General features: G+C 40.2%; 1 protein-coding gene across 1 annotated transcript in view; it reads right to left on the reverse strand.

Annotated features, from left to right (window-relative positions):
- CPN1 (carboxypeptidase N subunit 1) overlaps positions 1-15,235 on the reverse strand; it is a 56,696-nt gene extending 41,461 nt beyond the window's left edge. The window contains exons 1-2 of the mRNA XM_072627217.1: positions 14,850-15,235; positions 3,933-4,129 (exon numbers count right to left, since the gene is read on the reverse strand). Of these exons, the coding sequence (XP_072483318.1) occupies positions 3,933-4,129; positions 14,850-15,072 (420 nt within the window). The 5' untranslated portion in view covers positions 15,073-15,235. The remainder of the gene's footprint in view (positions 1-3,932; positions 4,130-14,849) is intronic.
- Between the last annotated feature and the right edge of the window lie 437 nt (positions 15,236-15,672).

Here is a 15,672-nt window from a genome sequence, read left to right on the forward strand (position 1 = left end):
CTGTAAATAGCCCCTGCATTTTCAGCATATTTGAGAAGGGGAGACCCAGTCTTAAATACACACACACACATACACACACACGGGGGGGATTAAAAAAGTAGAGGAGAGAGAAGAGGAAAGGAGGGGAGGGGAGGGAAGGGAAGGGGAGGGGAGGGGAAGGGAAGGGAAGAGGAGAAGCTAAAGAATGAGGTTCCATGGTGAGAAATCCTTATGTTAGTCATGATACTCTGACAATAGAGTCTCAGAAAGGCATATGATAAGCCCTAAGAAAAGAAACAAGATCCATGGAGGTGTTCTACCCTAGAGTTGAATTCCATGCAGAAAAGTTTCTAATTTTCCCAGCAAGGAAGAATAAGCAGTAAATTAAAAAATCAGTGATCTATTTACATTTATTGCCTATTTGTTGATTTTCTATTTTTAAAGTTGTGTGCTGAATCCATCAATCCTTCCTTTTTCTATTTTGTTAAGTGTATATTCTCAGAGATATGATTTTTACTCTGAGATCTGCTTTAGCAGTAGGTTTGAGTTTTTATAGGTAATTATCATTCTCTTTCATGTAGTATTGATTCTGTGAGATATTCTTTAACCCCTCTGTCTTCAGGATGTCTCTAATAGATTTCTATTGACAAAGCTAATGTTTGGCTCATTTTAAACAGCTCCAAACTCTCAGGATAAGCTCTGTTTTCCTCCCACACATACCCCAAATTTGGCTTATAAAAAACTTGGATGCAGTCTACTATTGATTTTTTTAGTGTATTTTTTCCTTTTAAAGAGATCTCATTTTTGGGATAAAGTCTATTCAGAAGTGGCCTCAATTCAGACCAATACTATTAAAATATACGGTTGGCCACTAACATTCTTGAATCTTAGGATCTCATATTTCACACAAAGATCCAGCCATTACTGTTGTGCAGAAGCTTTAGGCAAGTGATTTTTCATTTTAGGATCTTTTTTTTAAACCTATAAAACGAGAGCATTGGACTAGATAAAATCTAAGTCCACACCCTGCCCTGCCCCTCCCAGCTCTAACATTCTATTATTGGATGATTCTAAAGAAAACCTGTGATTTAAGCATTGAGTCTTAAGTATCCAAGAAAAGTATATATAGTCACTAAGACACAGGGATAAACTGAATCCACAAGAAGTCTAAGCTGAACAAAGTTTAGGGAACAGCCTTCTGAGATAATAATTGTAAAGTGCTTAGTACTGTGCCTGGCATATAATTCATACTATATAAATGTTAGTTATGACAGTTTTCCCCGCACTTTGTGGGGGCTAGGGGCACGGCACCCCCATGATCTGGAAAATCTGTGTAAAAGTTTTTGGTTCTCCCTTCTTACCAGAGAAGAAATCTGAATTATTATAGTATAAAGATAAAATATGTTGATATTATATAATACTATACATATATTTTATGCATTTCTGGGTTTCTAAACATTTTACATGTTGTCTGCTGGCTTTCATGTGTCATCTGCAGTACAAAACTTCCCCCAAATTCCTATTTAATTTCTTAAGCCAACCCATAAAATATTGAAACTGCAGTGGGGAAAGTTGCAATGTAGAAGGGATAACTGTAACATTATTTGCAATGATGAATGAGTTTGAGTTGAGGTACAACATTTGACAGTTGGAATGAGCCTCAGCAGCCCTCTAGTTTAACCTGTAAATGGAAGGAATACTCACTAAAATACATTCAAAGGGGTTGTCCAGTCTCTTTGTGGATGACCTCCAAGGAAGGAGAAGCCAGCACCTCTCAAGGCAAGTCCATTCCACTTTTGGACAGCTCTAATTGTTAGGAAGGTTTTTCCAGACTCCCAAACCTAAATTAGCCTCTTTTCTCTTTTTACCCATTCCTCTTGGTCCTTCCGCCTGGGACCAAACAGAACATGGCCAGTCCCTCTTCTCTAGATGATAGCCCTGCATATTTGAAGACAGCCTTCATGTCCCCTCAACAATATTCATGTATTATGAACTCAAGGCCCTCCAGCCATCCTGGCTGACCTTCTGGACACCTTCCAGCTTATCAATGTCCTTCTTAAATCATAGTACCCATAACTAACATAATACTCCAGAGGAAATGTAATAATGGGAGTTAAAGATCTTTGCTGCCCATTAATAAACCTCAGGTAGAGCCCATTAAGGGAAGCTTGATTGGGGAGGCTTATTTTGTAGGAATGCCCATACTTTTTGTGAATTGCTGATGAGGCCCTGTGTCTAGAGGGTTTGAAAAGTGTATATATATTCTGAGGTGAGATTTTGCTTTGGGGGCTTACTCTTTGGAAGGTTTATGTGCAGATGAGACTCTGGGTAGCCATTAACGGGCACTGCCCTTTGAAAACCCAGATGTTGGTCCTTATCTCTGGTAACTATGTATGCATGTAAAGGTCAGACAGTTGGATCTGTCTGTTGATCTGTGATATATGTATTGCTTATAGTCAGACAGTTAGAAACCCTGTCTGTTGGTCTTTATTTCTCTGCTTCTATTTTCTCTGTTGGTGAATGCAATTAAAGATTATTGACCTCCTCAAAAGTTGAAAAGCAGATCTAAGAACCTGTGCCATCCTGGATGTGTCAGGGAGCTTGCTGCTACAGGTCTGACAAGAGGAGAAAATAGTAGGATCAACACCATCTTGTTTCTAGAGATTATTCTCCTTAAAATCCCCCTGGATTTAATCCAGCCCACGAATGCATTAGCTTTTTTGGTGTGAGTAAGGGAGGGTGGCATATTACAATGTTGTTTTAAATTGAGCTTACATTTTGTTTATTCTTCTTGAGGTTTTTTGTTTTAGTCTATGTTTTCTTTCGCAACATAACTATTATGAATATGTTTTGCATGACTACATGTATATAACCTATATGGAATTGCTTGCCTTCTCAATGCATGGGGAATGGGGAGGAAGAGAATTTGGAACTCAGAGTTTTAAAAACGAATGTTAAAAAATGTTTTTACATGTAACTGGGGAAAAATTAAATACAAAATAAATAAAAAAATTAAAAATAAATAAATTAAGCTTACATTATAATACCCCCCACCCCAAATTCTCTTTAGAACTGTATATACATGCCTCTGCCATATGTTTATAGAGTTGATGTTTTTTGTACCCAAGGGCAAGACTACTAATCCCTATTGAATTTTGTCTTATTAGTTTCAACCCAGTGCTCTAACCTGTCAGAGAACTTTAGGATTTGTTTTGTTTGAATTTCATCAAAGTTCAAAGATGAAAAAGAGTTGAAATATCAGTATTTGGAATCCCAGATCTGTTACTTATTCCCTATATACCTTGAACCAAATCACTTCCTTTCTTTGGCCCTCCTGTAAAATAACTGTTGCCATTAAGTATTTTTAAGGCTCTGAATCTATGCTCTTATGACTGAAGTGCAATAACTTTTTGCTTTCTTATATCCCAATCAGCCAAAAAACATTTATTCACTAAACACCAACTATGTGCCAGTTATTGTGCTAAGCACTAGGAATACAAAAAGAGGCAAAAGACAGTCCCTGCTCTCAAGAATTTTATAATCTAATAGCATGTATATGGAATATTGGTTGGATGGAAGGTTGATGATGACTATCTGAATCCAAATTTGACATCCAGGCTGGGAGGTGTGCTATACCAGTTAACTTTAGAAAGAAAATTTTTAGGAATCTGTGTGGTATAGTGGATGGACCATGGGGATTAAAGTCAAGAAAAACTGAGTTTAAAGCCCCAGTCACTTACTAGCTGTGTGATCCTGGTCAAACCACCTATCCTTCATGGGCCTCAGTTCCATCATCTATAAAATGGGGATAATACTAAACACTTATCTCCATGAAAATGAGATAATATTTGTAAAGCACCTTACAGAACTTAAAAAAAAAAACCCTAAAGTAAACCTTTAAAAAGCATCAGGTACCACATAAATAAATGCCAGCTTTCATCAAACCCCAGTACCTGGTCTGCAGCTACTTCATAACCATCCGGGTTCATGGAAGGCAGGATGTGAATCCTTGTGTTATGAATCAGCCGGACAATGCGTTCATTCCTCTGGCGGTACTCTTCGCACAGGAACTCGCAGAGTTGGATCAGCAGCTCTCTCCCCAGGACTTCGTTCCCATGCATGTTTCCAACATACTTAAATTCTGGTTCCACTGTAATTGTAATAAAATTATACTACTGTTAAAGTCAGAAAAGGAAAAAAAAAGAGATCTCCCTGGATTAAGATCCAATCTTACAAAAGTAGTTTTGTTTGTTGTTTTTTTCAACAGACAGGTCACAGTAGAAGGAATTCTGTCTTTGGAGGAAGATTTGAGGTCAAAACCCCAGGTCTGCCATTTATCATCTGAGTGACTTTGGATAAGTCACTTCATCTGTCTGGGACTCAGTTTCCTCATCTGTAAAGTGAGAATTTGGATCAGATGACCTTTAAGGTCCCATCCAGCTCAAAATGATGCTATGATTCTATTTATGTGAACAAGTCATAAAGTGAATTCGATCTAGTTCATTTATTAAGCACCTACTTTGTGTAATTACATTTTACAAAAGAAAAGAAAAGAAGGAAGAAAGCAAGGGAAAGGAAGAAGGAAAGAAAGAAAGAATAGATAAAAAAAGAAAGAGAGAAATTAAGAAAGAAAGGAAAAGAGAGAGAAAGAAAGAGAGAAAGAAATCTTGACAGAAATCAGAGTAATAGCTTGAATACAACCAGGATGGCCTGTTGCTCTGAGCTGTTCTGTGGACACACCTTGTAGCTTCTAGACAGATTATATCTCCTTCATTCACCAAACCCACACTGTATCTGCGCCAAAAACCCCTTGAGCTGATCGGAAGTAGTCAGATAGCTAGAAACTGCTCTCAGCAAGAAAAGAACTAGAGTTGGTATAGTGGCAACAGACTCTCCTTGTCTATTTGTCTTTTTTTTTCTCTCCAACCCCATTAAAACTCCTCTCTGATCATGGCTGGTGTGTTTATTCTCCAACAAGTAGCACCACTGAATTGTAAATGTTACTGATTGCAAAGCTGTCTGCCTACACAGGGTGGCAAAATAATTTTTAACCACAGAAACAACACTGAAGCCAGACCAAACCTAAGGCTGTTTTATTGGTTGCTGTGTCCCTGACATCAGTACTTTGACTCTAATGTCTGGGTATCTTTTTTTGTTTTGTTTTGTTTTAAGAAAAGAACTTGCTTTGAATGCCTTACCACCCCTGAACCCATTATGGTAGAGACAGTGATCTGTTTCTCTTGGTTTTGAGTAGGGAGTATCATTTACAGCAGAGAGGGAAAAGGCCAATTTTTTAAAAATTTGCTTTTATTAAGCATACAAAGGTTCATGGATTTGTGCTAGGAGTTTTAATAATTAGGGAAATACACATAATTTCTGGAGACTACAATCTCAAGTAGCTAATGATATGAAGAAATGTGAAAGAGCATGTTGTTGTTCAGTCATGTCTGAGTCTTCAGGACGCCTTAGCAAAGATACGAGAGTGGTTTGCTGTTTCCTTCTCCAGCTTATTTTTTTACAGATGAGGAAACTGAGGCAAATGGAGGTAAGTGACTTGCCCAAAGTTGTACAGCTCCTAAGTGCCAGAGGATGGATTTGAACTCAGGCCTTCCTGACTCCAGGCCCAGCAACACCACTTAGGTGCCCATAAAAGAACGTACAGATCCCAGCTGAGTAAGCAGCACCTCAAATAAATATAGATCTCCCTGTACCTGTAATTTTATTACTCCATGTTTTTTAGTGCAGTGGATCAAACTCAAATAGAATTGGAAGAGGATAAACCAGGGATGGGGAAACTGAGGCCTCAAGACCACAGATTCCTCATTCCTGGCTGCTAAACCATCCACAAGATTCTTTACTGGCCATATGTTGATTCAGAAAACTATATATTAACATTATTTACTTTCTAGTGTGTCTTTATTGATTTTGTTACATATTTCCCACTTACATTTTAATCTGGTTTGGGTCAAAACTCTGGAGTATTGCAAGGCACATGTTTGACTCTCCTGTTGCAATCCTTCACCCTCGCTGTGGTTCTAGTTTCCTCCCTTGGAGATCTGGACCTTATGGTTGGAGAATTTGGTAAAGTGCCCCATTCCCTATCTTCATCTTTAAAGCCTTCACCCCCTTGCCCTTCTGCTGTTCACCCCTGCGCTAAACTCAATACCCATCATCTACCTTCTTTGTTCCTACATCTGGGATGCTAAAAACTGAGCAGAAGAAAGTGGCAGCTGCTCAGACAGCCCATCACAAAATTACTGCTGACTTCTATTGAATCCTCAGTGCTTTTCATTAAATCCTGTCATTTTTCCCTGACCTTTCCCAAATAGAATGTAGCAAACATTATCTTTTCAAAAGCCCCAGAAAACTAGTTCTGTCCCCATCTCTACCCCCATCAAATGAAAATGAAGGCTCTTCATCTCAAAATCTTTCTAAATTTTCACCAGCCAGTCCTTTCCTTCTTTGTTACAGTCTCAGAAGACAGGAAAGCCATAATCCTTGATGAAGGCTATTCCCCTCCTTATGTTCTTGCTTTCATCCTTTGTGTCCTGCTCTAGGAGCTTGCCTCATAAAAAATTGTCTCTATCTTCTTTGACTTTTATCAATCCTTTGCCTACAAAAATGCTTGAACCTTTGCAACCTTCATTTTTACTCTATCAGTCCCTCAGACTAATGTATTTTTCCTTTCCATACTCAGCTACTCTTAAGATCGCCTTCTATTCTGGCTGCCTCTCCCTCCTCACACCTTGGTCTCTTGTAGTTTGGCTTCTAACAACCCCACAAGAAATCATTCTCTTCCCCAAGTTACCAAAGCTCTTGTCTCTTTTTTAACCTTCCTGAACTATGACATTATTAACCACTCCTTCTTTGTGGTTAATCTCTCTGCCCTTGGCTTCTGTGATACCCCTCTCCTGTTTTTATTCCTGCCTCATCTGAAGAGATCCCTTCTCAGTCTCTTTTGCTGGATCATCATCCACCTCTTGCCCCCAACCACCACTACAGTCAATTGTTTCAATGAAAATCCCCATCCATTTCCTTAAAAAAAGAATCAGTTCAGCCTTTGTGTTTTCTGTCAGAGTGTGTGTGACTCGGTTATTTTTTCAGGAAGTCAAGAGACTTTGGACTCTGCTTGCTGGAACCTCTCATGCCAAATTTTGATGAGTTTTGACCCTCTATCTGTCTTCCTGAGATCTCATTACTGTATTTTCTGTCCAGTTTACAGAATGTATTCTAGAGCCAAATGCTTAATGACTAGTTATAGTTACCTTCAAATGATTTACATCCACACATGGCCTGCCAAGACCAAGAATAAAGAATTTCTTCTAACAGTTTTGGTCTCTCTGAGGAGTACATTTGCCTAAAGATATGCAAGGAAGAAGAGAGGGAAGGAGAGAGGGAGGATAGAAGGAAGGGAAGGAGAGAGAAAGAAAGGGAGGAAGGAAAGAAGGGATGAAAGGAGAGAAGGAAGGAAGGATGTGAATATGGTTTCTACTGATATAAATCAAAGAGGGAAATGTAATCTACTTATAATTTTTATAAAACATAATCCATATTTTTCCTTAAAACAAATTCTACAGAGTGGTACCTCTAAACTTACTAAGATATTTCACAAGGGAGTGAGTTCATGTATTACCTCAAAGTCTTGGGAGTTCTCTCCTGCAATCTTAAAATTATTAATTTTCATATTCCTTAATCTGCTAAATTGTTTTTAGTAGTTTCACAAACTTTGATTATCTGACTTTATTTCTGTAATTCCAATATTCCAAAACTGAAATGACAGGGGAAAAATGTGTCTTGTAGATTTTTTTCTTTTTCTCTTTTCTTGTAAGCTAATCTCCTTTGGAAAGCCTAAAGTGAGAGTTAGTTTGGCTTAGTGGGACAGTTGCTTCAAGTGTGAGTGTTCATTAATATTTTCCAGTGTTCTAAACTCTTTGGCTACAGCTCTTAGAAGTTTTTCTGGCCAGCTGCATTTTAAATCTTTCAAGGTAACAGAATCTGCAAACAACACAAATATGACAGAGACATTTTACATTTTATAAAGACAGAAATGCAGACAAAATGACAAGACAGATGGAAATAGAATAAAATGAGCAGTTACAGTCCATAGCCAGGAACACAGTTACAAAGGCATGTAGTCTGAGTAACAACAGAGGTACAAAGAGGGACTACCAGAATTGTACAGTTTAAGAAAGGCTATCTTTACCAGGGTGATCCAAGAGGAAGTGGGTCACTGGAGGACCCTGGAGTTTTCCTCACAAAGAATGACAAGCTTGACTAAGCCTCTAGCTCAGGCACTGGAGCAGAAAGAAGGGTGGAGGGCTCACCAGAAGGGAAGGAAGGTGTTGAACTCTGAAGAAATCTCCAGTGGCACCTAGTCCTTTCCTAGTGACCATTCCAATGGCTTGGTTCTGTGTCCAGTCCTACTTCTGACACCAATTAATGTCAGGTGCACAATCCAGCCTCCAACCTGTGGATGGCCAGAGTCAAACAGAGCAGGTTAAAGACAGGAGACTTAGAATCAAATAGAAGTTTAATTTCAATGTTAGGGAAACAGGCTTACAAGCAAGGAGGCAGATTAAACATATGTGCCAGTGCCCCACCCCTGGGGGGGAACTGGAGGCAGTGTGGGGAGATCTCAATACTTACATAAGTGGCTAGGCAATAAACTGTAGGTTTGATAGATGTGCTGATAAATTAATACAGACAGGGAATAAACCATTTGCCCAACATGGGAATAGCCAGTCAGTCAGTCACCAAGCATTTATCAAATGCTTACTATGTGCTAGGTGCTATGCTAAGTGCTGTAGATACAAAAAAGAAGCAAGGAAGAAAAAGTCCTTGCCCTCAAGGAGCCCCCAATCTAATGAGGAAACAAGCAAAAAAAATCTATATACCACTGATGTTACTTGAAAATAATTTGACAGGAAAGGCACTGGTGTGGGAAGGAGAGCCAGGAAAGGCTTCAGAAACAAAGTAGGCTCTAGTTGAGCCTAGAAGGAAGCTTGAGGATGAAATAAGGGAAAATCTGCTGGCAGTTGCAGGATGCCATCTGATCAATAAGCAGCACTGACTGGTAGCTGGTAATTATCGATCCTCAGCACTTAGCACAGTGTCTGCCATACAGTAGGTGTTTGATGAATGCTTATTGACTATTGACCATCTGCTCTTTTTGATGGATCCTTTTCAACTAACAAATCAACCAATCAACAAGCATTTGTTATTATTATATATGCAGGCCTGTTAAGTATATTGTGGGTACAAAGATAAAAATAAAATTGTCCCTGCCCTCAGAGAGCTCATATTCCATCAGAAGAAACAGCCTGCATACATAAGTAGATACAAAATACATGCAAAGTATGTTGAAGGGTATTTGGGGATTGGTAACACAAAAACATACTTGAGACCAGGAAAGGCCTCATATAAAAAGTGCTACTTGAGCTGAGCTTTGAACGAGGTTGGGCAGGAAGGAGAGAGGGATCAGAGGGGAAAGCCATGCAAAATGAAGTCCTAGTTAATTCTTTCTAGGAACTAAGAAAGTTTTCCCCCTCTTTCCAGGTTTATAGCTCTTTGGTGGACAGTGGGGGAAGTAGGGAAATTAACTGGATAATTGCTAGGAAATGTGGTCCCTAAATTGGAGAAAATCAGCTTATTATCTCTCAACAGGTTAGAGACACTTCCCTCTACATCCTATCCCAACCTTTTCCTATATCTCTGTATGGAATTCCTCTTTGGTCTCCTAATTATTAATCCCATGGCTCCTTCTAAAGATTATTACATTTCTTTTTTTTATTTTTCTCAATTCCATGTAAAAGTAACTTTTTTTAAAAAATTGATTTCCAGATTCTCTCTCTCCCTCCCTTCCTTTCCCCTCCTTGAGAAGGTAAAAAATTTGATACAGGTTATACATGTGCAGTCATGCAAAATACATTCCATATTAGCCATGTTTCAAAAGAAAACATGGACTCCCTCCCTCCAAAAAAAAAAAGAAAGTTTAAAAAAGTATGCTTCAGTTTGCACTCAGACTCCATCAGTTCTTTCTCTGGAAGTGGATAATATTTTTCATCCTAAGTCCTTTGGAATTGTGTTAGATCACTGTACTGCTGAGAATAGCTAAGTCTTTCACAGTTGATCATCATACAACGTTGCTGTTATTGTGTACAATGTTCTCCTGGTTCTGCTCACTTTATTTTGTATCAGTTCATATAAGTTTCCAGGTTTATCTGAGAGCATCCTGCTCATTTCTTATAATACAAAAGTATTACATCACAATTATATACCACAATTTGTTCATCCATTTCCCAATTGGTGGACATCCTCACAAATTATAATTCTTTGATCCCACAAAAAACACTGCTAATTGTACAAATGGACCTTTTTCTCTTTTCTTTGGGCATAAGTCGAACTTGTTATCCAGAATGGTTGGATCACTTCACAACTACACCAACAGTGCATTAATGTCTCACTTTTTTCACATCCCCTGCAACATTTGTCATTTTCTTTTTCTATCGTAGTTGTCAATTTGTTAGGTATGAAGTGGTACCTCAGAATTGTTTCAATTTGCGTTTCTCTAATCAATAGTGATTTAGAACATTTTTATAAGAGTATAGATAGTTTTGATTTCTTCATCCTGTGGTCATCCTGAGACCATTTATCAATTAAGAAATGAGTTGTATTCTTATAAATTTGGCTCACTTTTCTATATATTTAAGAAATGATCATTACATTTCTCCTTACACCTTTGTGACCTTGGCTAAGTCACTTGGCCTCTGTGGTATTAGTAAAATCATGAGGTCAGACTAGAATATCTAATCTAATATTTCCCAATCAAGATCCTCTCATCTCCTCTTAGCCCAATGCACTAGAAATGATTAATAGAGGGAAGGCACTGGCATTAAGAAGAGTTGGGGAAGACTTTCTGAAGGAAGCCAGGGAGGTCAGCCATCTGACCAAAGGAGGGAGGGAGTATTCTAGACATAGGAGACAGCCAAAGAAAATATCTGCAATATAGAGATAGAGGCCAATGCCACTGGACTGCAGGGTATGTGCTAGGGATTAAAGCGTGAGGGCTGGAAATATAGAAAGGGGGTAGGTTATGAAGGATTTTGAATGCTGACAGATTATTTTGTATTTGCTTCTAGAGGCAATAGGGAGCCACTGGAATTTATTGAGTAGAGGGGTAACATGGTCAGACCTTCACTTCAGGAAAATCACTTTGGTGGCTGAATAGAGAATGGATGACAGTAGGGAGAGACTTGAGGCAAGCAGACCCAGCAAAAGGCTATTACAACATAATCCAGGTGTGAGGTGATGAGGGCTTGCACTAGAGAGGTGGCCATAAGAGAGAAGGGGGAATATTCAAGAGATGTTGCAAAGGTGAAATTGAGAGGTCTTGGGAACAGATTGGATGGGGGGGAGGGAGATGGGGATGAGAGATAGTAAGAAGTCCAAGATGTATCCCAGCTTGGGAGCCTGACGGACTGGGAGGACAGCATAGTCATAGGGAAGGTAGGAAGGGCAGGAGCATTTAGGGAAAAGACAATGAGCTCTGTTTGGGACATATTGAATTTAAGACCTCTACTGGACATCCATTTCAAGATGTCTGAAAGGCAGATGGAGATTCAAGTTTCAAGAAGCCAAAAGGCCCAGGACAGGACACCTGTGGTTAGAGGCTATGATCTGAAGGATGAAAGGAGACAGAGAAAGAGCAGTCAGAGAGGTAGGAGGAGAACCAGGAGAGCAAGGTATCCTGAAAACCTAAACAAGAGAGGATAGAGAGGGTCAGTGATGAATAGTGTCAAAAGTTGCTAAGGAGTCAAGGAGAAAGAGGATTGAGAAAAGATCATTGGATTTGGTAACTAAGAGATTGTTAGTAATTTAGGAGAGAGAAGTTAAAGTGGAATAATAAAGTCAGAAACCAGATTTTTAAAAGTGACAGTAGTGAAAGTAGAGACACCAATCATAGATGGCATTTTCTCTTCTTTTTTTTTTTTTTTTGAGGCAACTGACTTGCCCAGGGTCACACAGCTAGTACAGATGGCCTTTTCAAGGAATGTAGCCACAAAAGGAAAAAGAATATTGGATTGTGGGGTGCAAGGGTCAAGGGAGGGTTTTTTTCAGGATAGAGAATAGCATGCTTACCTGCAGAGAGACTGATAAAGAAGGCATAATTAGGATTGCCTAGTGGCAGTAAGAACCCATTTGAGGTTGTGTTACATAAATTCGTAATGGATCCAGTCAGAAGGGCTGTGTGATTTTCTCTACCTTAGTTCAGCAACAAGTGTATAGGAAATTAAGGCAATTAAGGTTTGACTGGGAGTAATCAGGTAAGTGTACAAGGGGGTTGGATAAGGCGACCTCTAAGGTCTCATCTATCTCCAAATCAATCTGGTAATGGTGGATTGGTGGAAAGAATAAATTAACCTAGGAAATAACACAGTGGGGATTGGACTAGGGTTGTAGCAGCAGGAATGAAGAGGATCCAACTGGTGGTCTGGAGGAGTAATAAAGGTTGTATTCAAAATAAGAGATGAAAGAATAAGGGATGTTGAAACTAGATCCAATATTTCAAGAATAAAGGATTGAAATAAGTGTTAAACAAATTGGCAAGTTGTTTTGTCAGGGGCAAGAGGCGGAAAATAATGAGTCTGATTTTAGATACTTAGACACAGCAGGATGTCCAAGTAGAAAGGTGCTAAAAGGTATATATAGCAAAGATGTATATACTGGAGATAGAGATTTAGGAACAAACAACATAGATGTAAGAGTTGAATGAATGTGTAATGGATGGATGGCCAATGGAGGTTCACTTTTAGTTGCCAGCCTACATAAAAAGTCTAGGGCAAGTAATGAAACTGCTTTAGTCCCCAATTCAGAGAAAGCTCAAGTATTCCAAGAGAAGTAGAAGAGGAGCATTTTTGATCAACTGTGGAGCCAGAACTGAGAATGTATTCAAAGGTAACTCATGAATCTGGGCATTTTCTCTTTCCTCCAGGGCAGTGTTCAGTAGAGAAATGCCATCAAGCCTGCAGGTGGAGAAATCACCTGGAGGATTACATCCCTTCTCCCCCCTCATGTCCTGGCACCCAAAAGCACCAGGAAATGGTTATGACTTTGTAAGTTTCAGGTCAGAAACAGCAAATCACATGAAAGTCCAGGAGCTTGAGTCCATACCAGGATTTGACTGAGGCAGAGCATGGAGGGGGAGGGATGTTTGTTCTACCATTCTGGATGTAAATTCTCCTTAATTATCCCTTTGTAAATGCTAATTGATGTTAATTGGTTAAAAGAAACTAGAGCTAGCATATCTGTGGAATGAAGGTGAGAGGAGATCTAGGGTTTAAACTGATCACTGCTAGATTCTCTTTGAACCCAAGAGTGGAAAGATATAAAGCCAAGCTTCTAGGCACCAGACACCATGGGAGCGTGGAGTTGGATTAAGTGTTTCAGAATCAATTATAAATGATCTCATCAGATCTTCAGGACAACCCCAGGAGGGCACTTTATCCCTATTTTACACATGAGAAACCTGAGGCTTAGAAAAGTCTAGCATGCCTATAGTCATAGTTCCAAAGATGAGAATGGCTCACTGAATTAGAGAATTCAAAATCAAAGAATCTCAGAATTGGGAAGGTATCTATCTCAGTGACTGTGCCTGGCACTTTACCCTCTATGCCCACATCTGGTACTTTATACCATGTTGCCAGTATGGACTGAAGAATGTGTCTTGGAGGAACACCCCTGAAAATGGTGCTTTTTCTTTTTGGAGGCAATCGGGGTTAAGTGACTTGCGCAAGGTCACACAGCTAGTGTCTGAAGCTGCATTTGAATGCAGGTCTCCCTGATTCCTGGGCCAGTGCTCTATCCCACTGCACCACCTAGCTGCGCCTGCAATGGTGCTTTTTAAGATCCTAAGGTGAATATTTATAAAACCTAAGCACTTCCTTGCCAGAAGTATAAAATCTTCACACTTGTGTAGTTGTCTACTCTCCTTTTCTTCTTCCCTTCCCCTCACCGGCCATCTCTTCCTTTATCCTTTCCTCCTTTCCCTCCCTTTTTAATTCAATCTCTCTTCTTTCTCTCTCTTTCCACCCCTACCCAGTCTCTAGTACTTCCACTCCATCTATCTGTCTCCCCAGGATATGGATCATTTTTACCTGTACTAGTTACCCCCACCTCCACCCTAGCCTTCCCACAGAGAAAAGGTCCCCTAGTCCTATTATGAACCTCAAGATGCCTAACATCAGGGTACTTGGGCCAATGATCTCTAGAAACCACTTCCACTTCAATGACTGTGTATGAGATTATTGAGTTCAGAAGTCATTTTGAATTATGACTCTAATATGGGGCTTGACTCTCTGAGCAAGGGACACTGCCAGCCTTTGCTCCCATCCTCTCCCATGCCAGTGCATTGATTGTTCGTCCCTCGAGTCACCTCAGGCTGACTGAAGGCTGCTTGTTCATCAGTACAGAAAAAAGAACCTTAGTTTTCAAGCTGACAGGGAAGGCATCCAAAAGTCAATTTTCTTCAGACGTCTGCCCCATACTGTCCCTTCCCTCCCAAACCCAGCACCATCACTATTTCCCCTCAAGACATCTGAGTGCAGCTTAAGTTTTTAAGCAAAGTCAGAAACTAGAGTAGAATAAAACTAGCTAGGCCCTGAGGAAATAAAACTAGGACAGGGAGATGTGGATGAGTAAAAGGATGAGGGAAACGTCTAGATTATGAGCCTGGGTGGAGTACCCGTTAGTGAATTTCAGCTCCTAGTCTTGTGTGGGAGAGAGGTAGTATTTTGGGCAAGGCTCCTGTCCCAGAAAACACAGCAGCCAACTCCCTCAACTGGTACCATGTATAGTAAATGTTCAGTACTCACAGAGCTCGTGCATTCCAGGGAAGTCACTGAATTCCAGGGCATAGAGGTGTCTTCCCCTGACACTGCGCCCGACGCTGTAAACTCTAGTGATGTGGGGGCACTCATTGTGCACCTTGTATAAGGTCCGCATGAGATCATCATAACGATGATGTTGAAATGTCACAGAAGCCACCCCACCTAACAGTAACAGGAGCCGGAGAAGGGCCGAGAGCACTTCGGACATGTTCCTGGGCCTATTTCTTCAGAGGCGCCCCCTTTTCCAGCCCTGACTTCTCTCCCTGTCAGAATCCAAGGACACCCAAGTCAGTTTTCTCCAGCTTCTCCAGGAGGAAGCCCCAGCCCTACTGAAGGCAGGAGGGGAGCTCAGGCCTGCCTTTTAATCCCTCCCCCACTCCAGGTTTGGGATGACTGATAGCTGGGAGTGACCTGACAATATCTCCACCCCCTCCAGATCCCCGGGAAATGAATGTTTTAGAGACATTTCCCCTAACTTGGATGGTTTCACTGATTCTGGTTCATTGATTAACTGCTGTGTAAACAGGATTTTGGAGCTACTCATAACCCTTTGACTCCTGGAAACTGGGGGTAGGTGTGGGGAGGAGGGGGGGCAGGAATTTGCTCTGTACTCTACCCTACATCTCCAGTGACTTCTGTTAAAATAGTTCAGTTAAAATGACTTTTTAAAAATTACTCTTTGGGGAAGAGCAGGGTGTGAAGGGATGAGCCAGGCTTGTAATTTCAATGGTGTGGAGAACCCCCAGTGTGGAAAATTCTTTTATGGACCTAGATGAACAATTCATCAGGAAATCCCCAAGATCTTGGA

This window comes from Notamacropus eugenii, chromosome 1 (genome assembly GCF_028372415.1).
Source record: "Notamacropus eugenii isolate mMacEug1 chromosome 1, mMacEug1.pri_v2, whole genome shotgun sequence".
NCBI lineage: Eukaryota > Metazoa > Chordata > Mammalia > Diprotodontia > Macropodidae > Notamacropus > Notamacropus eugenii.